At 38.3% G+C, this 22,274-nt stretch overlaps 1 protein-coding gene across 2 annotated transcripts in view; it reads left to right on the plus strand.

Moving 5' to 3' along the window:
* LOC140188322 (phosphatidylinositol 4-phosphate 5-kinase type-1 gamma-like) overlaps positions 1-11,997 on the plus strand; it is a 178,990-nt gene extending 166,993 nt beyond the window's left edge. For both annotated transcript variants that reach the window (XM_072244452.1, XM_072244455.1), the window contains one exon: positions 462-11,997. In XM_072244452.1, the coding sequence (XP_072100553.1) occupies positions 462-464 (3 nt within the window). In that variant the 3' untranslated portion in view covers positions 465-11,997. The remainder of the gene's footprint in view (positions 1-461) is intronic.
* Positions 11,998-22,274: the final 10,277 nt, after the last annotated feature.

The following is a 22,274-nucleotide window of genomic DNA, read 5'->3' on the forward strand; positions in this document are numbered from 1 at the left end:
AAAAAAATCAGCTGAAAAGAATTGACCTTTTTCATCTGGTTCCTCTTAAGGTGCCTCAGTGTCTAAAGTAATTGCATCAGGATAGTGTTAAATTTGATCCTTGTCACTAATGCTTTAGTTGACCCCAAGTTATGCAGCAGTAAAGATGCCATAATTGACTACAGACCTGGTGGTGGTGGTGGGGTGTGGGGAGGATATTCAGTAATATCTCTCTTTATTGCTATTGAAATGTATGAGTTGTGGTGTGGTGGCAGCTAGAAAAAGATGTCTCTTTCTTTTGATTGTCATCCATAATTGTTTAGTCTTCTGTATCTTAATGATTGACATAACAAATGGTCACTAAGAATGCTGGAATCTATAAATCAAGAACTAGCACCCCCCCCCCACCTCACAGTAATGAATACATGCTCATTTTGAAGCCTGCAATTAAGTTTCATATCTCTTATTTTGTTTTCAATCAGTAAATCTATGCAGATCATTTTTGAAGAACAAAGAAGGAAGTTCTTCGAGAGGAACAACTTGGTTAGAAGCAACGTCATCAGAATGATACAACAACATCGCTTATTGTAGCTGGGTTCTGTGTGATGACATGCAGAATGTGAAACTCAAGCAAAAGAAACAGCTGCAGCAGAGATCAATTTGGTAGAATGGGATCTCTGAATCTTCTGGGAGGGGGGCATGGTGGGAGTGGGGACAGTGGTATTTGTTAACAATGTTTCTGCACAGCTCTGCTCACACAGCAACCGTATCTTGTGGTTCTATGTGGTCATTGTTTGTCAGTGACAGATCACTGTTCTTTAGCCTATGTCCTTCTGAAGTGTGGTTGATTAGACGTTTTCTTGACACAAATTGATTGCAGAGTGCCACAATCAACCTATTAGTGAATGTATGTTATGTTGTTAATATCCAAGACCAACGCATCATTTGGTAATGTTTCCAGTTGTGTGATTCACTTGTAAGCAATCAAGCTTAACTTTTTGTGCTGAGGTTATTTTCCCTTTGGTATTAAAAAACCATAGTTTTATTTGCTTAAAAGAAGTAGGAAGCTAAGTTATACATAAACAATGGTAGCTATAAACATGGAAGCACAATGCATAACTAAACATGTCTCAGATGATAAAAGTATGTTTCCTTATCTACAATTAACATGTAGTTCTTATCTATTTTACAAATTTTTCATGGACTATGGCATTAGGGCAAGAATCATCATGGGGTGGGGTCTGGAAGGTGAATCAGTATTGTCACTTGAGCTAAAAATTCCACATGTATTTAAACCAATTTATTTTTAAAGCTGTATGTATTTTTTTGAAATTGTGATTCTTTTTTGACGAGGGATATATTTTGTGTGCAGTGCAAAACTTCCCCAAGGACTCAGACACTGTCTGAATCAGCAGATTAGATGCAAAGTAATGATTCCTCAATATAGTTTAAGTATTTGTATCATGTACAGCATAAGCTATTTGTGTGGTATAGTTTATATAAACTGCAATAACGCCACCTCATCACTAAGCTAAGGAACAAACCATCCTGTGAAATGAACGTTTCCAAAGTATATGTACTAGGCAATTATGCTTTCCTAACAGACTATACTCTCCTAGATGTGTTTCTAGTTTGGTCTCAAAATTGCAAGTTACAAGTTTTTATGTTTTGAATTTTTAGAAAATTATATGGCTATAATCCAAACATTTAATCTGTGCGTTGTATGATAAATTGCTATATATGTATATATGACAAATTTTCTTTCATTTATAAACATTGCATTGAAGTGGCCATGAAATAGGCTGCTGCAGTAGTCAGACTATCTCCTCAGTTTGCAAACTGCGCATCTTTCTTTCCTATTACAATTTTTCAGATATTTATTTTGTCATGTGTGTTACATTCCTAATGCTGATTCCAAAATGGATAGATAGGTATGACTAACTGGCATCTCTCAACTCATCTGTCATTTTTTTAAAAACCCCTACATTACCTGTTTTTTGTTTTTTTTTAACTGCCAGTTCACCCCCGCCACCTCCAACATGTCATTCTCCAAAAAATTTAGGAATGTCAGTACTACTTTATAAGCCCTGGGAACTCAGTAGCATTTATATGTAATTCTTTTAATCACTGGTTTGTTCTGCTTGATATTTGGTCTGAATGTATGAAACTGTCTAATTTTAGCTATGCTATCTTACTGGTGTAAATTCTGATTTCCAGATCTCTTGATATAAGCAATTTATGAGTGAATGGAATTATTTTTTTAATTGACTGTGAGGACTGTAGCACACAGCAAATTGTTAAGATTTGTGTATTACTTGAATATGTGGATTCCTGGAATCTGAGGCTGGTAACTGGAAATATATAAGCATCACGCTATTGACCAATATAGCAGAATTAGAGATTTTTTTTTAAGCTTTGAGCGAGTTAGCTCCAATCTTACTTTCCTAGAATTATATAGATTCTTGGATTACCAGGTGGATGGAGGAAGGGTTCCAGAATTTTCTCAAAGCTTCCTTGGAAAAGGTATAACACACTCACTGCCCACTATCCCTGACCCTTGATTGCAAGATGGGGAAGGACCATTCATGATGCTATTGAGAATCATGAGTCCGTGTGTTGGGAGTACGTACTAAAAGTCCAGAGGAAAAGACAGAAGGAGTGCACACTTCTCTCACCACCCATTTGTGCCCTGTCATGCATCACTTGCCCCATTTGTGGTATAATATGTGTGTCCCACATCATCCACCTCAGAACCAACAGAATTGAAATGGAAGCCAGTCATATTGGTTACTGAGGGACTGACTATGAAGAGACTCCTGGGGTTGTCCTTTCTGCACTACTGAACTCTCTCAAGATCAAGAGAAGCCTCCAAGTTACAGATTTGATTGTACCTCTTGGAAAGTTTAAAGAATAAGCTGCTACTGTTGTATTTGCGTACCAATTCATACACATGAAGCTTTATGCATTGCAGTGTTACAGGTTCCATGGAAAGGAGATTGAATATTTATCACAAAGATGTATGTAGAAATACTAAATAAGCTGTAGCCCCAAACCAGTGGTCCTTATGGGAATCTAATTCCATAAATATTGGGTGAAACATATTTTAGTATATCTTGTGTTCAAGATAGAGTTTGTCATCTATTGTAAAATTGTCATCTTGGCTATAACATGGTATTCTCTATATTCAATCAGAACCTTGTGCATTTGAGTTCATTCCACAGTTATAGCATTCAATCAAGAAAGTCATTTCAGTGCAATATGGAAGGAGTGCTGCAATGTCAGAGGTACAATTTTTTCAGATAAAATCCTTTGTCTCATTTCATGGACATAAGAGGCCCTGTAGCTCTGTGAAGAGAAACATTTGCTTCTCTCCCAGCTAATATTATTCAACTTATAATACCATAAGCAGATTAATAATTGAGTCTCATTGGTGCTTTTGAGATCTTATGTGAGGCATCCTGTTGTGTTTGCTTATACAGAAGTGAGTACATTTTGGAAAAAAAAGGTCTTTCAGTTAAGAATCTACTTTGGGACATTCAAGGAAATGATTCATGGAGAAAGGCTGGTTCACTCTGTTGTGCTAATGCTAGATCATTGAAAGAATAAATTAAAAACTAAAGAGCAAATTATTAAAAAGCAATGATTTTTATTTTCTTTTTCAACAATGTAGCAATTCCCTTTTTAAAAGAAACTATTGAATTTGCTTTTAGCACCCTTTTCTGTAATCAAAGTCACCTTAAGTCAAGATTTCTTTTAAATCTCATCTTGCTCTTAAGACTTTTCCAGTTACCCCACATGGGTGACTCCGGGTTACTGATCCACCTTACTCTCAATATAGTTTCTCTATCAAATCCAGAGTCTTAAATACCTCTGTTCAATTCCTCTGCTTTACCTTAAGGAAACCAATATTGACCCCTCTGATTGCTCCATTTAGTTGATGTTCCTCACCCTGTAGAAATGTAAGATTTGCATTTGCTTCTGCTTGTTGCTGCGTCTAGAGTTAAATTCATTGGGTAGTGTACAGCTTTTAATTTGTATCAACTGTATCATTCTCACTGTTTCCAGTACAGACTATCTTTCCATTTACATTGAAAATATAAAATAGAAGATAATTCTTCTGATACTCAGGTTGAATATACAGTAGTTTACTGGATATTTGTTTGGCAATAAGAGTCTTAATGAATTAATAATTCAAGATAATCTAAACTAGAGAAGCCTAATTGGTTTTTGACAGCTGTCTAAATTGCACATTAACTTAATATTTAAAGATCACAGTGAGTTTTATATTGCTGGTTTGTAAGTTTATTTGGTGATTATTTCAGTCTATTTTTATGCTGATTGTTGCATCCTGCTACAGCATGCTCTGTGCCATTAATTTATATTGTCGACCACACTAAAGGATTAACAATTAATGGTATTACCAAAAGTTTATTGAGTACTACGTGAATTACCAAACTCATGCAGTCAGTAGCTGTTGGCAAAAAGGTATTTTATCATTGAAGGCATGATGTTAAGCAATATTATAAATAAAGCTTAGTTTTAATACAAAATATTTAAACATTTTCTAATCCTAAAACAAAAAATAATTACTTGTATAAATCTTATATGAAAAAGAATACTTGAATGTGTTTCTCTGTGTATGTTTACTCATTTTGTTATTGCAGCTTGAATTTCTTGTGCTATACATTTGTTTTTAAAATTGAGTTGTCGTTTATTTTGCTTAAAAATTCTCTGGTGCTATAAGTCACTAGATGAAATGTGAGAATCTATTAAGATAAGTCATTGTTAACTCCAGCTTCCAATTTGCTCAGCTTCTATTAACGTACTGAATTTGGGAGTGCTCTAATAATGGAGGCTGAGGTATAATATATTGATTCAGTACAGATGAGCATTCATACCATTCAGATAAAGAGGGTTGGAGAGGTGTACTTTTGCAATATTTTTCACTGATGCAGTTTATCTGCACCTTATCCTCCATTTATTTGTATTTAGTATATCATTTAAATGTATTTTCACGTTTTATAGATGTTAAGTAATCATACATGCCATGTGTTTGGTTTATGAGGACTTGGGATTGATTTGATCCACATGCTGTGAGCCCGTGATAAAGTGTAAATCTGTATAATGTGAATTAACTGATTTAATGTGGAATTATCCAATACGTAAAATTCATTTATTTATTCAGTTATTTATTGAGCAATTTCTCCACTTGGTGGATGGATATGAAATGTATCCTTGCAACCCTTACTAAACTGATTTAATTGACTGTACTGTAGCAGTTTATGTTTTCATGTTTTATCCCAGCTATGTACCTACTGTGCAAATATTTTGAAGGGTATAATATATATCTGTACATAATTGACTTTTTTGCTATTTTCAACATTCATTTCCTTCTCAGACCAATGTCAATGTCAATTAATGATTGAAGCACAACGTACCTACAGTGTTTCTTTACTGCTTTTCATCCTAAGTATGTGCACATGGTTCTTATGAAAATGAATGAATATACCTTCCCAAAGTAAGTTAATCTGTGTGATTTACTTTTTCTGGCAGAAGTCTGATGCTCTGACTTGCTGGAATCACTTATATATCCCCAAGTCAAATGCTTTGTACAGGCTGTTTCCAGGGTACCCAACAGATTGGCATCCCCTACATATGAATGAACTCCTGTCAACTATTTGATGCACGGACATAGATTCATTCTTGTTTTTTGTAATTGTTCTTATCAGTCTTTCATGATTTTGAGGGCATACTTTATAATGCTGTGGAGGATTAGTTACCATAGTGAGGAATATTTACGTATTTTGCAACCTTCTGGACCTCTGTTAATAGCTTGTATTTAATCAAATGAAAATTGATTTTCATAGCTACATTCAGTTTTGAAATTATACCTTTGCACCCAGAAATGTGATTATATTAAATTCTGAAATGGGATGGAGTTTTTGAAGTATCAAGCAATTTTGTCCCCATTTGTTACTATATAAAGTACATTTTTTCATGATACCAAATGAGTCAATGAATTTAAGAATCAATTGTCTGAAATTATTTTTGAATGCCTTAATGATGGGAGTGTTTTTTTAAAGAGAAATTATAAATGATCCAAGTAGTTCTAATCACCCTCCAGGTTGGATGTCAGAGCTGTCCAAAGTTAGTCTTCATGGAGCATTTTCAGCTGGCTTTAGTACTGTGGTTTAGGAGAAAAGATGATCAGCCAGTGCTACTTGTCCATGAGTGACAGTTTGCAATGTTGTCGGTTTATGCTATCATACTCTGTATTTCCCATAATGATATAGCCACTAGAGTGAGGTATAAAGGCCAGTACATTACTGTTGAGCTAAATACAAGCTGGCCTTGCTGAGTACATTAGGGGATTTGAATTGGAATGGAAAGGTGGGAAAAATTAATCCAATCAACAAAAAGAAGCAGCTGGATTAAAATCTCTCCTATGCAGTGAATATACTCAACAGATTCTGATGTTACTGTCATTTATTTAAAATTCTCAGCATGTCAACACATTGGTAGCTGAAATACTATCTGTTGTAACTTAAAACTGGAACAAAAACTCTTATATTAAAGTTACCGTTTATTAAGTCTTCCTGATATAGATATGGATCAACATGTCATTGTCACAGTATTATCACAGAACTAAAAACTGCATACTTTGCAAACAGAATCCTTTTACATCAAAGAAAGTGGCAGAAACCTTGGGTAGTTTTAATTCTGTTTGAAGACCAATAGGTTATGGGGCATTAGTATATTTTGTATTTAATTAACAGTTGAGCTGAAAATGTGATTCTGCCTGCATCCTGAGATAATTCAAAATTGGATTCTTAGTTAACAGCTATTGAGGAATTTACTATTTGCATGTTAATAAAACTGCTTTTGTAAAGTTCCTGATATTTTCTTCTACATGAAGTAATTTTATTTGTAATTTTTAAGTTTATGTTAATAACAGCTATCGTAGTTAGAGGGAAATAATAGTAGGGTAAAGAAGAAGAAGAATACCCCTTAACTTGGCAATGAAGTTATTGGGGCACCGTCATGACGGTGTTTCCGTAGCAAGCTATTCTTGTTTTTACGAGACCGAGTTGCTAGCTCGATGCTCAACCTGACTTGGATTCGAACTCAGGAACCTTCGCTCCAGAGCTGATGTTATTGCGCCACCAAGTGAAACAGTAGGGTAAACGTGTAGAGTTCAGGTTTTAAGGCATTAAAAATAATTCAATGTTTTAAATTAACCTTTAGTCATTAGATTTCACTACCAATTATAAGAGTTATCAGAAATAAGGGGTAATATAAACAAGTCATTTAGCAGAAATAGTTTTAATTTGCATGCCAGTAGCTCTCTCACCCTGTGAAATTTGCAGTTGGGTGCTTTTTTAAGTGCTGCTCCAGAGACATAACTGCAAAAGTGATTTGGGTCAATCCTCCATTGCAACAGGGGAGGCACAGTGGTGCAGCTAGAAATGCTCCAAAGTGCAATCCTGATCTTGGTTGTGGTCTATATGGAGTTTGCGTGTTCTCTCTGTGACTAACTGGATTTCTATCTCATTATTGTTTCCTCCCAAATCTCAAAGATGTGCAAGTTGTTTTGTTAATTATGCACCGTAAATTGCCCTTGGTGTGTAGGAGAGTGGTAAAATCTTGGTGGTTTGTTAGAATGTGAGCAAAATGGGACCAATGTATAGAATCTTACAGTACAGAGGCAGGCCCTTTCAGACCACCTCACCCATGCCACCACGATACTTATCCTATTTGCCTACATTTGGCATGTATCTCTCTTTGCCTTTCAACTATAGTATTAGTGTAAAAAGGAGGTTGACGGTCAGTGTGGACTCATTGGACCAGCAGGCCTCTTTCCATGTTTTATCTCTCTAACTCATACTGCGGAGCTGCTGAATTTTGGTTACGTTGACTGTCCTTTGGATGGATCCTAAAGATACAAAGGGTTTAAAAATATTATTCTAACCAAAATTTATTCTTTAATGAATGTGTAAAAGAATTTACCTTCACTGTAAAAGAATTTCATCACTATGAGAGACTTTACTCTGTTAGGGAACAGAAATAAAGATACAGACCTCGGTATACAGTTAACCTTTTATTACGTGATCACTGGGAGCCATTGTTTTATGACTCTGACAATGTCAGGTTACATCTTGAATTTATACAGTAAATTTTGGGCAATAGCCAACAGCTAAACATACTTGATCAGCGAATCCAAAGGCACTTGTTAGGTATTAGCAAGATTACTAACGTTCCCGCGCAATGCACAAAAATAGAGACGTGTCTACAGTTAATTCCTCTACTTGCTAGACAATCTTGGAAAAAGATTAACAATATCTCATTACTGGCATCATCTATGTCCTACTATTGTTAGCTCACACAAGCAAGGCAGCGTCTGCCTCTTATCCCATCACCCTCATGACCCAAATCTTAAGCAATATCTAGCTAGTCAAGCTTGACAACAACATTTAATTCAAAATTATTGTAACTTACAATTTTCTTCCACAGAGCATTATGGGAAAACTATCATATTTATGTTATGGTTGTGTGGAAAGTGGCAGTGGTTTCCTCTGTTACAGCAGTATCTATACATTAGAGTTGCTTAATTGGCCTTGGGTACATTGGGCCATTATGAAAGTGCATGAAAAATGCAATATAAATGGAAGCTCATTTGTGCCCTTATCAGGAAATGGGAAGAATAGAATAGAGGATATTATATATTTATCTGATTAATCCCTATTGAAGGAGTCTCAGTTCAGTCTGTGTAATTTGCCTCTACACAACTCTAATTGTTGTCTGTGGGAACTTGCTGAATATGAAAAGGCTGTTTCACTTGCAGTCATTGCATTTCATCGTAATTCATTGTATATGATCTACTATGAGACATGAATTGTGGTAAAGCACTAGATAAATGAACTTTATCTACCCTTTTGAAATGTTTTTAAAACAGTTTTGTCGAGAATTTTAAAATCCAGGAACACACAGCATACCAGATAACAGTTTTGGGGAAAAAAAGACAAGATTTCATTTGAAATATTAATCTGTCACTATGTATATTTCATAGGCTGTGATGAATTTTGAGTAATTTTTGTTACATAGTTTTTAACTCATTTGATACACAGGATCTATTTTGGATGAACTATTAACGCTAATTATTGCAAGTGATTTTCTAAGATTGACTGTAAATCCATAAGATGTTGATCTGTATGGAGTTTTAGGAACAAAGCGAGTAGGAATTTTCTAAGCAATCATTACGTGATGGAGGGAGAAGTATATATGAAGAGAAAATTAACCATCTTTTCTTTGTCTTGTAGGTTCAATAAATGTTGGTGCAAGAAATATTTGCTGATTTTATAAGTTGGCCTTGCCTTATGAGTCTACATAATAGATCAAATAATCTATATCTCATTGTTTAGTATCTGCTGAAACTTAAATATTCTATATTCTATATAAATGTGTAGAAAATCTCAATATTTTTACTTTTCCTAAATCAATATTGCTATAAAAATACTGCTAAATAGTTAGTTTAAACATGAATTAATGCAGGTTCTGTGACCAACTTGTTTCCCTCCTTGTTAAATTTACATTGTACAATCACAAGCATATTTCTTTTAGGGTGTATTTCTTTAATTGAAGATTTTACCAATAGTGGTGGCTTCTTGTGTTTTCAAGGATTAATAAAGATAAGTCCACATTTTAGTTGGGCTGCAGTGAAGTCAAAATGAGGAAAAACATTTGAATCCTTTATATCAGGGATGTTTTTCTGTTTGTTTTAATCTATCTTGCCATCACTGTTTTCACTTTGTCCTGAGTTTGTTACCAGGTTTCGATGTGCACAGAAGGCTGCCAACAGTAGTTGACATTGCTACTATTTGTACATGATTGCTGTTTCAGGGTTGATGGCATTAATGTAGCAAATAAAAAAAAATGCCACGAAAGTTTCCGTGACAGTACACAACTGCAACCAACCTACTGAGATTATATGTACAGTACTTTGGTCTTATTTTTCCTCTCTATTCTCAATAGAGGAGTTGTGTTCAATCTCAGACTGACCTCAGAGTAATTCCAGTTTATATGTGTGCCTTTGCATGCAAGGTGGTTTGGAGTAAAAGAGTAAACAGTAGCATAATTAGCAACAGTAGCGCTGCTTGTTATTTTTTGGAATGTTTTAAAATAGGCCATTTATTCAGCTGAGTAGTTAGTACGTTTTCAGCAAATATCAAAGTTGTCCCTAGGAGTACAATAGAGTGTGGCTTGTTTTTAACTGGTTAAAGATGAAAAGTATCCAAGAACATTACTACACCCTATCTCCCAAACTCAGGCTGCATCAAATATTTTGAGCAATTTAATGTTGATGAATACAGGACTGTGGGAGTAGTTTGAAGGATAAAATTAGAAGTGTAATGATGTTTTAGATTTAAATGTAGTATTTCCTACAGAAAAAAAAACTGTACCAATTGACTAAAACAAGTGACAAAACCATTCTGATTATTTCATTGCAATTCACTTAAGACTTTATCATATATTTGCCTTTTAGATTAGACCAGACTCCTCTTATTGACCAGCGGTAACAATGACTAAAAGAAGATTGGGAGAAAATTTGGTTGGGGAAGTTTTCACAACAGAAATTGAAATTGTTATGAATCTAGACTGATCCAGAATAAATAAAAGTTTCATCAAATATCATAAATGTTTTATACAAGAAAAATTATTTTAATAGTGTACAAAAAATAATATCTAAGAAGGCAAACCTTCCATTCCTAATGTTAGATTTAAAGTTGTAGTTGTAAAACTTACTTTTCACTCCTCTTCATGCATTCTCCATGTTCCTCCTGAGTTCATCATGTTTTCTATATTCTATCACAGGTAGTAGGAATCTTGATACAAGGATTAGTGATTGTAGACATAGCCAGTTGTTTGCAGTAGTGTCTCTTTGGTCTTTGAAGTGCATGGGAGAGGACAGGGAGAAGTTTGTGCAGAAGTCTTGTTGCTCTCTAATTTCAGGATTACACATCTGCCAGAAAAATATAATTTCTGTACAATATTACAAAAAAAACAAAATAGGACTACACATGCATCCGATTAAGTAACATTGAGCAATGTTACTGAGGTAATTGTTTCATTACTTGTGGTTTTAATCACATCTTAAACTTCAATGCTCTAAGGAGTACTACAAATATGATTTTCATCCCTGGTAATGTACTCAACTTGAGTTTACAAACTCCTTTCGACTTCTAATTTAATTCCTGGCTCCTTCATTTCTACTCCTGAATTGTTGATCATCTACTCAGAGGTTTGAGTATTGTAGAACAGTTTCATTATTGAATTTTTGGCAGGGATTATTATAGGTTGGGACTTGTTGACAAATTGCTGACTTGATTAGGAAAGACAATAGATTGCTGAACAATATAAACTAGAAATACCCAGATATATGCTGTGTTACCATCGCCATTGGTATATGCAGGGCCTCCACATTTGTCATTATACCCCTGGATCAGTGAGTATAACGTCATTTGCGTTCTCTACTCCTGATTATGTTCAGTAACTTCTAGATCAGGACAACATCTGTCTAAACATTGTACCTTCCCAGTTCACATAATTATTCTGATAGTTTTACTGACCAAATAGATAAGTCACCATAGAGTTGCTGTGAAGCTATCTCCTATATTGATCATTTTCATTCATGGTGACAAAGTTGAGGGAAAAGCAATGGTTATTGCTGTAAATTTGGTAATTAGCATAGGTCTGTTAATCCTTCCCAGTACTTCCGTAACTGGTTAATCAGATTGAATTTTCCTATAGCATTTCCAGAATTATCGAAGAAGAATATCAGTGAGTGAAGGCACCATAAGCATCCTACAGCATTTGCCATCTTGTTTATGATGTAATTACTGTCTATCAGCAGAGATACAATAAAACAGCTAAACATGTTTGCATTTTGTCCAGAATGATTGCATGCATTGACGCTTTGCAAAATGAAGAACTCTCACTTATTTATTGTAGCTATATGTGTATCACTAGCATGACAAAGCTGCGGTGGGAATTAAAGTTTACTTCCGGGAAATCTCACTTAATAAATTTGAGCATTGTCAGCACTACAGCAAAATTATAGCATTTGTAAATTTAAATTATGGAATATTACTTTAAATTTGCAGAGAAGCAGACTAATATAATTATCACAAAATTTATTTGACAGGAAAATTAAAATTGGGTATCTGTGACATGCTGTTATCTGTTTCTTATTGTATTGTTATTAAAGCTTACAGGCCCAGGGCTCAACTAACTTCTGTATATACGCAGATTTTTGTATATACTATTTGTTAATGACTGTACATAAAAAGCCATGGAAATATTTCCCCCTCTTTGATGTATTTCTACATCAAATACTGTTTGATATTGATTATTGTATTAGTGCCTGTCAGCTGGCAAATAGTTCACAATCAGTTGTTAAAAGCTATAAGCAGTGTGAACCTGCTTATTATTATGTCTGATCAATAAGTCATATTTCAGTTAATGAATATTCAGCTAGTGTGTTGAAGTAGCACTACTACTGCATACCGATATTCTTTTGAATCTGTCTTTATTGACATTTTGAATCCTTACTGTTCAATAAACTCAAAGCATTTTTCCCAACTCCAAGTCTGGCAAATGACTAGGCACTTAAATGAACTCATTGTATTAAAATGGACAGTATGTGTGACAAGTACATATTTTTATTCCTGATTTGAACAATTAGGTTTGTGAAGTTGAGTGAAATTTGTTTGATAGATCTTTTGTTCTTGCTGCTGTTTTTTTTTTCTTATGAAATATCAACATTATAATAAACACTACATTGCTGACTGACTGGAGTCTCATTTTAAAATCTGTTTTAATTCCTGATCCACTTCAACATTTTCAATAATGTGCTTCTTAAGAACCAATCAGAACAACATGCGAATCCCCAATTACAGTGTTGGAGAACATAAATTCCTATTACATAAATTTTACCAATCCTTACATTTGAAGGGTTTCTTTTTCAGTTCTGACTGGGCAACAACTTCCAAATAATCATGCCTATGTAAAGTAATTCCATTCATAATGCATTCACTTAATTGGTCTGTAATATTCTGACCATGTGGGATTTTTCAACTCAAGTAACTTGAAGAATTGTTAAAGTTGGAAGTCCCAGTTTTTCCATCAATTTGCAATAAGGATTTAGGAGCAGGAGTAAGCCGCTCAACTCTTCAGGCCTACTCATCATTCAATATGATTATGGCAGATCTACCCTGGGCTTCATCTAGTTTTCTGCACCACTCCTCCAGAGCCTCTTCTCATCTTTCAAAAATTATTCTACTTCCTCTTTAAAAATTCCCAATGATCATAACCCCCATAGTTTTCGGGGTTAAGAATTGTGAAAATTCACCACACTCTATGAGTTGTCCCTGTATCACCTCAGTTTTAAATGACTGCCCCCAATATTGTAATGTTATCCCTATGTTCAAGATTCTCCTACCAATGAAAACAGTTCAACATCTCTTGTCATGGCCCTCAGCATCTACTCTTGTCATATTATGTTTCAATAATACCACCATTTATTTTGATTGACTCGAATCAATGTGGATATTATTTCTTGGATAGCTTGCGATAAAACAATCCTCTCATCTATGTGAATCCTTTTTGGACTGTCTTCAATGCCAGTAATAGCCAGCCAGTGGTGTAGTGGTGTCTGCACTGGACTTTGAAATGAGTGGTCCCAGGTTGGAATCTGGCCTGCTCCTTGCATGCTTTCTATCTGTGCTGGGTTGAGTGTCGAGCTAGCAACTCTGCCTTGTTAAAAAAAAACAGACAAAAGTGATGAAGAAATGGCAAAGTTGCTGCCTGGTGTGCTCCAGGGCGTGGAAAGGAATAACAACAATGCCAGTAGAGTAGAATCTTTCTTAAAGAAGGGGGGTCAAAACAGAAAACAACACTTCAGGTGTAGCCTCTCCAATATCAAGTACAATAAAGAACATAGAACAATGTTGTGCCAAATCATTTAACAGTAATGAAATGGCTAATCAGACTAATCTCTTCTGCCTATGCAATGTCCAATTCCTTCATTTTTCTGACATCCATGCACCTATCTAAATGTCTCTTAAAAAGTCCCTAATATATCTGGTTCTACCACCAACCCAGGCAGCAATTCTAAGTACCCACCACTCTCTGCAAAACAAAACTTCCCCCTTGTAACTCCTTTAAAATTTCACCATCTTACCTTCTGGTATTAAGACATTTCAACCTTGGGGAAAAGATACTGTCAGTCTATTCTTTCTATGCCTCTCATAATCTTATAGATCTCTCAGCCTCTGCCACTCCAGAGAAAATAACCTAGGTTTGTCGAACCTCTCATAACACATGCCCTCTAATCCAGCCAGCATCCTGGTAAACTTCTTCTGCACCTCTCCAAAGGATCGATATTCTTCCTATAATGGGGCAACCAGAATTGTATGCAATAGTCCAGATGTGGCTGAACTGGAGTTTTATAAAGCTGCAGTGCAACTCACTGACTTTAGAACTTCATGCTTTGACTAATAAAGGCAAACATGCCATTTGCTTTCTTACCACCCTATCAACCTGTGTAGTCTCTGAGGGAGCTATGATTTTGGACACCAATATCCATATGCTCAACACTGTTAAAGATCTTGCCCTTAACAGTGTACTGTCTCCTTAAATTTGGCTTACGAAGGTGCAACGCTTCACATTTGGCTAGCTCAAACACCATACAATCTATGTTCCGTGCCTATTCTGGTATCTGTCCCCCACTTTTCCTTCGCTACATCGACGACTGCATTGGCGCTGCTTCCTGCACGCATGCAGAACTCGTTGACTTTATTAACTTTGCCTCCAACTTTCACCCTGCCCTCAAGTTTACCTGGTCCATTTCCGACACCTCCCTCCCCTTTCTAGATCTTTCTGTCTCTGTCTCTGGAGACAGCTTATCCACTGATGTCTACTATAAGCCTACTGACTCACAGCTATCTGGACTATTCCTCTTCTCACCCTGTCTCTTGCAAAAACGCCATCCCCTTCTCGCAATTCCTCCATCTCCGCCACATCTGCTCTCAGGATGAGGCTTTTCATTCTAGGACGAGGGAGATATCTTCATTTTTTAAAGAAAGGGGCTTCCCTTCCTCCACTATCAACTCTGCTCTTAAACGCATCTCCCCCATTTCACGTACATCTGCTCTCACTCCATCCTCCCGCCACCCCACTAGGAATAGGGTTCCCCTAGTCCTCACCTACCACCCCACCAGCCTCCGGGTCCAACGTATTATTCCCCGTAACTTCCGCCACCTCCAACGGGATCCCACCACTAAGCACATCTTTCCCTCCCCCCCTCTCTCTGCATTCCGCAGGGATCGCTCCCTATGCAACTCCCTTGTCCATTCGTCCCCCCCATCCCTCCTCACTGATCTCCCTCCTGGCACTTATCCGTGTAAGCGGAACAAGTGCTACACATGCCCTTACACTTCCTCCCTTACCACCATTCAGGGCCCCAAACAGTCTTTCCAGCTGAGGCAACACTTCACCTGTGAGTCGACTGGGGTGATATACTGCGTCCGGTGCTCCCGATGTGGCCTTTTATATATTGGCAAGACCCAACGCAGGCTGGGAGACCACTTTGCTGAACATCTACGCTCTGTCCGCCAGAGAAAGCAGGATCTCCCAGTGGCCACTCATTTTAATTCCACATCCCATTCCCATTCTGACATGTCTATCCACGGCCTCCTCTACTGTAAAGATGAAGCCACACTCAGGTTGGAGGAACAACACCTTATACTCTGTCTGGGTAGCCTCCAACCTGATGGCATGAACATCGACTTCTCTAACTTCCGCTAGGCCCCACCTCCCCCTCGTACCCCATCTGTTACTTATTTTTATGCACACATTCTTTCTCTCACTCTCCTTTTTCTCCCTCTGTCCCTCTGAATATACCTCTTGCCCATCCTCTGGGTCCCCCCCCTCTTGTCTTTCTTCCCGGACCTCCTGTCCCATGATCCTCTTGTATCCCCTTTTGCCAATCACCTGTCCAGCTCTTGGCTCCATCCCTCCCCCTCCTGTCTTCTCCTATCATTTTGGATCTCCCCCTCCCCCTCCCACTTTCAAATCCCTTACTCTTCCTTCAGTTAGTCCTGACGAAGGGTCTCGGCCTGAAACGTCGACTGCACCTCTTCCTACAGATGCTGCCTGGCCTGCTGCGTTCACCAGCAACTTTGATGTGTGTTGCTTGAATTTCCAGCATCTGCAGAATTCCTGTTGTCAAACACCATACGCCATTTTGCTGCCCACATCTGCAACTGATCTATACTCTGTTGTGTTCTTTGCCAGTTATTTACTCTATCCACAACAACACCAATCTTTGTATCATCTGCAAACTTACTGACCCATCTATCTTCAGTTTCATCCAGGTTATATATATACATCACCAACAGCAGAGGTCATAGTACAGATCCCTGCAGAACACCACTAATCTCAGACCTCCAGCTAGAATAAGTCCCTAAAGCTACCACCCTCCATCTTCTATGAGAAGCCAATTCTGAATTCAAAGGGCCAATTTACCATTGGTCCCATGTATCTTAATCACCTGGATAAGCCTCCCATGAGGGACCTCGTCAAATGCCTTTCTAAAATCCATGTAGACAACTTTCACTGTTCTATCTTCATCAATCACCCTTTTTACCTTGTCAAAAAACTTAAATCAGGTTGGAAAGATATGACTTGCCCCATACAATGTCACGCTGGCTCTGCCTAATTAGGCTATGGTTTTCCAATTGTACAAATGAAGAATACTTGCCTTTACTGAACTCCAACCCTCGTGTAATAAAGGCCAATTTGCTTTTGGCCATCCTAACCATTTGATGAATCTGATACTAACTTCATGATTTGTGCAGAAGGGTACCTAACTCCCTCTGGGCTTCACTTGCCTGGATTCTCAATGATGTCATGTAAACATTGAAGTGTTATAAACATGACTTGAAATGGTAAATTAAATTTGGCTTTCAGTCCTTCAGTGATTTAGTTTCGTGATTCTATCGCCTAATTTCCTTCAATTTTGAGTTCGTTCATTACAAAGAAGAAAGATGTTTGCTAGTCCGTAATGCTGCATCAAAGTTCTAAAATGTAAACCCAGCATCTTAAAATAATCCTGCTCTGTCATTAAATAGTTGTGACCCCACTCCCATAATGACAATGGCCATATCTATTATGTATCTGGTGAGCACCACAATAGCTTGTAATTAATTTTGTACAAGACCCATTGATGTTTGGTTTCCTCTCTTAATGATGACTGGTTGGTACCTTCCTTTGTACAAAAGAAGATAAATGGTTAGAAAAATGCTGTGGCATTTCCCATTATTTGCATATTTTTTATGGTTACCATTGAAAGTATAATTTGCAAGAGCTCCCCTACTTGAGGATGAATTCTTGCAACATTTGAGATTTGCCTGATATCACTGAGTCATCTGTAGTTTCCTGTGCCTCACAAAGTCATCATTCAAGAGATTATTAAACAAAATTGGACTGTCTGAGATGAATGGCCATTCTCCCCACTGCTATTTTATCAATTACATTATGGTCAGTTTTCTCCTTTCTCACATTTACTGTAGATTTCTCAAAATGCTATCCTTCATGATTTTCCACTGTGTTGAAGTCAGAGCATTAAGATGTGTCCATCCATGGCTAATGACAATTAAAAGCAACATTCGATAAAAAGAAAAACTTACAATTTTGCCAAACGGAACAGTGAGCCTGAGGAATTGGAACATTAAGAATTTAGCAAAAGGTAACCACGATATTGATGAGGAAGGCAGAAAATGCAAATAAAGTAGTGAGAAACAAAGATTGTAAAAATATATATAAAAAGTATAGACCCGAGAGATTGAGACTGAAAAAGTTATATTGGGACATAATGGAAAGTAAACAACTTAATATAAGCCTAAAGTGAAAGTGGATCTGAAAAGAATGAGCAATTTTGAAACAAACTTTGGAGAGACTGATATGAACAAAAGCCAGTAAATGCCAGAACCCATTTCATAAACATGAGATTCTGCAGATGCTGGAAATCCAGAGCAACATTCAAAAAATGCTGGAGGAACTCAGCAAGTCAGGCAGCATCTATGGAGAGTTCAATGTTTCTGGCTGACACCTGTCTTCAGGACTAGAAAGGAATGGGTGAGAAGCCAGAATAAGAAGATGGATGGAGGAGAAGGAGAACAAGCTGGGAAGTCATAGGCGGAACCAGGAGACGGGGAATGAAGTGAGAAGCTGGAAGGTGATAGGTGGAAGAGGTAAAAACTGAAGAAGAAAGAATTTGATAGGAGAGGATAGTGGACCATGAGAGAAAGGGAATGAGGCTTACTTTCCAGTCCTGACAAAGGGGCTCAGCCCAAAACATTGCTAATTCCTCTACAGAGATGCTGCCTAACTGGTTGAGTCCCTCCAGCATTTTGTGTGTGCTACACCAGAATCCATTTGCCTGCATTTCAAAGTTTTGAAAGAGACGGCTATGGACATTTAAAAAGAAGCCACAAAAAGGTATCAAATCTCACTATACCATTTAAGAAAGAAGGCAAAGATAATATGGAACTCTAGACCAGTTATCCTGATCCATGATGCAGGAAATTATTAAGAAAGTTGTAATGAGGGTGTTAAGAAAATAGTTGAGTTGTTCAACATGGATTTATGAATGGGAAACTCCATTTAGCAAAACTGTTTCAAGAGCAATAGTGAACTACTGAAGAAACTCAGCAGGTCAAACAGTATCTGTTGTAGGAAACTGTCAATTCTTCGGGTCAAGACCCTTCATCTTGACAGCCTGAAACATTGGTTGTTTTCCATCCACCAATGCTACCTGACCTGCTGAGTTTCCTCCAGTATCTTGTTATTTGCTCCAGCATCTAGTTTATTATGTCTCACAATTTTTTTTTGTTGTTCTAACTACTAGAACAGATGAGGAAACCAGTGGATGTAATGAACTTGGATTTCACAAAGCCTTTAGTAAGGTGCCACTCAAGAGATTAAACAAAGTTAGAACTCTTGAGATAAGAATTAGTTTGTTGAAATGGATTGGGGAAATAAATGAGCAGAAAACAATGTAGGAATAGATGGACATTTTCTGGTTGGAAGTCTTGTCAGATACCATAGGGCTCAGTGTGGAGCCCAGCTGTTCCCACTCCATATCAATGATTTGGATGAGTGAACCAAGTGTAAAGTATGCAAGTCTGCTGACGATACAAAACTAGATGGCAATGAGTGTTGCAAGGAGAATGCAGAAACTGCAGTGGAATAGTTTCCTAAAATGCATAGTAAATGAAAAGTAATGTGGAAAAATGTGAGGTCATCCATTTTGGGTTGGGGAGAGTGGGAGAGATGGAAAAGTGGAGTATTTAAAATGGTGAAAGTTAGTGATGTTCACCTGGATGTACTGTGCAATAATCGCTGAAAGTTAGCATATAGGTACAGCAAGCAATTAGGGAACATATTGGCCTTTAACAAACTTGAGATTTCAATTTCTTGCAGGCATTCACAAGAAACACAATAGAATCAGTGAAAGACTTCCCAATAAGAGAATAGTCAATGTGCAAATGACAACAAACTTTGCAAATATAAAATGAGAAATAAACAAAATAATAATAATAAAGAAATTAGCAATAAATAAGGAAATGAGTTGCAGGGTGTCTGAAAATAAAATAGGTTCTGAGACCTGTTCAGTGAAGTGAAGTTACCTCCTCTGGTTCAAAAGCCTGATGACTGTAGGGTAATAACTCCTGGTGAAGGTGGTAGTGCAGTTACCGAGGCCCCTGTACCTTCTTCCTGATGGCAGCAGTGAGAAGAGAGCATGACCTGGATGATGGGAGGCGTTAATGATGGATGCTGCTTTCCTGCAATGGTGCTTTGTGTAGATGTGCTCAATGGTGGGAAGGGCTTTACCCGTGATGGACAAGGCTGTATCCATTACTTTTTGTAGGCTTTGTCATTCAAGATCATTGGTGTTTCCACACCAGGCCATGATGGAATCAGTCAATATGCTCTCCAACACAGATCTATACAAGCTTGCCAAAGTTTTACATGACATACCCATTCTTCACAAACTTCCAAGAAATCTGAGGTGCTGCCATGCTTCCTTCATAGAAGCATTTAGATGCTCAATCCAGGGCAGATCCACTGAAATTATAACACAAATGGAGCACTCTCAGAGAAAATACAACAACTTCTGTGTTACCAGAGACATGAGGCACAAGTGTCAGGGAATTCAGAGGATTATGGACTGCTAGTCTACCCTGTACATCAGCGACTAGGACGCCTCACTCCCCGACAAGCTGAATGTCTTTTATGCCTGGTTTGATGCACAGAACTAAGTGCTGGCAAGGAAGGCATCCCTACCCCCAGGGGAGCAAACACTCCGTCTGGCTGAAGCTGAGGTAAGGAAGACCCTGGCCGGGGTCAACCCACGCAAAGCTGTGGGACCTGGCAACATACCAGATTGGGTGCTGAAAGACTGTGCCGCCCAGCTATCGGAGGTGCTGACAGATACATCCATCATCTCTCCTGAACAATCCATTGTCCCCTCGGTTTTCTAGATGGCAACCATCACTCCAGTGCCAAAGAAGGTGACAGTGGCCTGCCTAAATGACTATCATTCGGTGGCATTAACATCAACCATTATGAAATGCTTTGAGCGGCTGGTCATGGATCACATTAAAGTCTTTCTGCTGGCTACATTGGACCCGTTCCAGTTTGCTTATTGCTCATATTAATCCACAGATGATGCCATAGCCTCTGCCCTTCACTCTGTCCTGTCCCACCTGGAAAATGGAGTCTCATATGCCAGGTTGCTTTTCATAGACTTCAGTTTGAAGTTTAACACCACTGTACCCCAAAAACTGGTGGAGAAACTGTCCTCACTGGGTCTCTGTAACTGGAGCCAGGACTACTTAGTCAGTTCATGTGGGCAACAACGTCTCTAGTCCCGTTACGCTGATGTGACAAGAATACACATAGATGTTAGCTGTCCTGTGTGATCAACAGTTGGTCTGCCACCTGTCTTCGGGAGAGAGAGAGATGAGGAAGACAATGGAGCAGGATTTGGGAGATGTGTAATGAAGGGACGGGAGAGAGAGCTGTCTAGAGCGGCTCCCCCTTTGAACCCTGAACTGTTTGAAGTGATGGACAGGCGATACCCCAGCAGGGGGATAAAAAGGGACAGGTTCGCTAAGGCAGGACACACATGACACCACGAGGTAACGAGACCCTGGAAGCGGTGCCCCCCCCCCGCAAGTCGGCGGGAGTCGTTTTGGAAGGCTGATCATGGGATCAGCCTTAGACGCACAGGGTGGAAAGGTACAATCAGCGGGAACCCGGTGTGTGTCCACCCTTGCTTGGGTGCCAGGTTCACTGCAGAGGATCGACCGCATCTGCAGGAGGGGTCACAGTCGGTGACCTCAGGTGACATCACAAAGGACCCGCCCGAAAGCTGCTTGTGAGCAATATCGCAGGTCTGTGAGTGGAAGCCGTTTTGAATGATCATTCGTTCTTGTTCTCTCTCTCCTTCCCCCCACATTGTCCATCGCCACGGCAACGATTACTGCAAACTGAACTAAATTGGACTGAACTTCGCGTCACTTTGAAATTGGTCATTTACCCCTAGACAACGATAGAGCTTGATTAATCCTGTTATCTTAATTCTGTGCACATGTTTGTTTATCATTGCTGAACTGTTGCATTTATTATCCTTTAGATTACTGTGTTGCTTGTTTCTTTAATAAAACTTTCTTAGTTCTAGTAATCCAGACTCCAACTGAGTGATCCATTTCTGCTGGTTTGGCAACCCAGTTACTGGGTACGTAACACTGAGCACTGGCACTGCCAGGGCTATGTGCTTAGCCCGCTGCTGTTCACATTGCTGATGGATTACTGTGTTGCAGGATTCAGCTCAAACCGTATCATCAAGTTTGGGAATGACACAACAGTGGTTGGCCTCATCAGCAACGATGTTGCGTCAGAGAGGGAGTGGAGTGGCTGGTGGACTGGTGCGAGAACAACAACCTAAGTCTGAATTTGGAGAAGACCAAAGAAATGATTGTGGACTTTAGGAAGATGCAGATGAACAATCCAACTCTGTGCTTAAATGGCTCCTCCATAGAGAGAGTTAAGTGCAGAAAGTTCCTGGGAGTTCACATCACGGACACCCTCGCCTGGTCCCTCAATATCACCTCCTTGAATAAGAAGAAACAGAAGCACCTCCACTTCCTGAGGAGACTGAGGCAAGTGAGGCT

Source organism: Mobula birostris, chromosome 26 (assembly GCF_030028105.1).
Source record: "Mobula birostris isolate sMobBir1 chromosome 26, sMobBir1.hap1, whole genome shotgun sequence".
NCBI classification, from domain to species: domain Eukaryota; kingdom Metazoa; phylum Chordata; class Chondrichthyes; order Myliobatiformes; family Myliobatidae; genus Mobula; species Mobula birostris.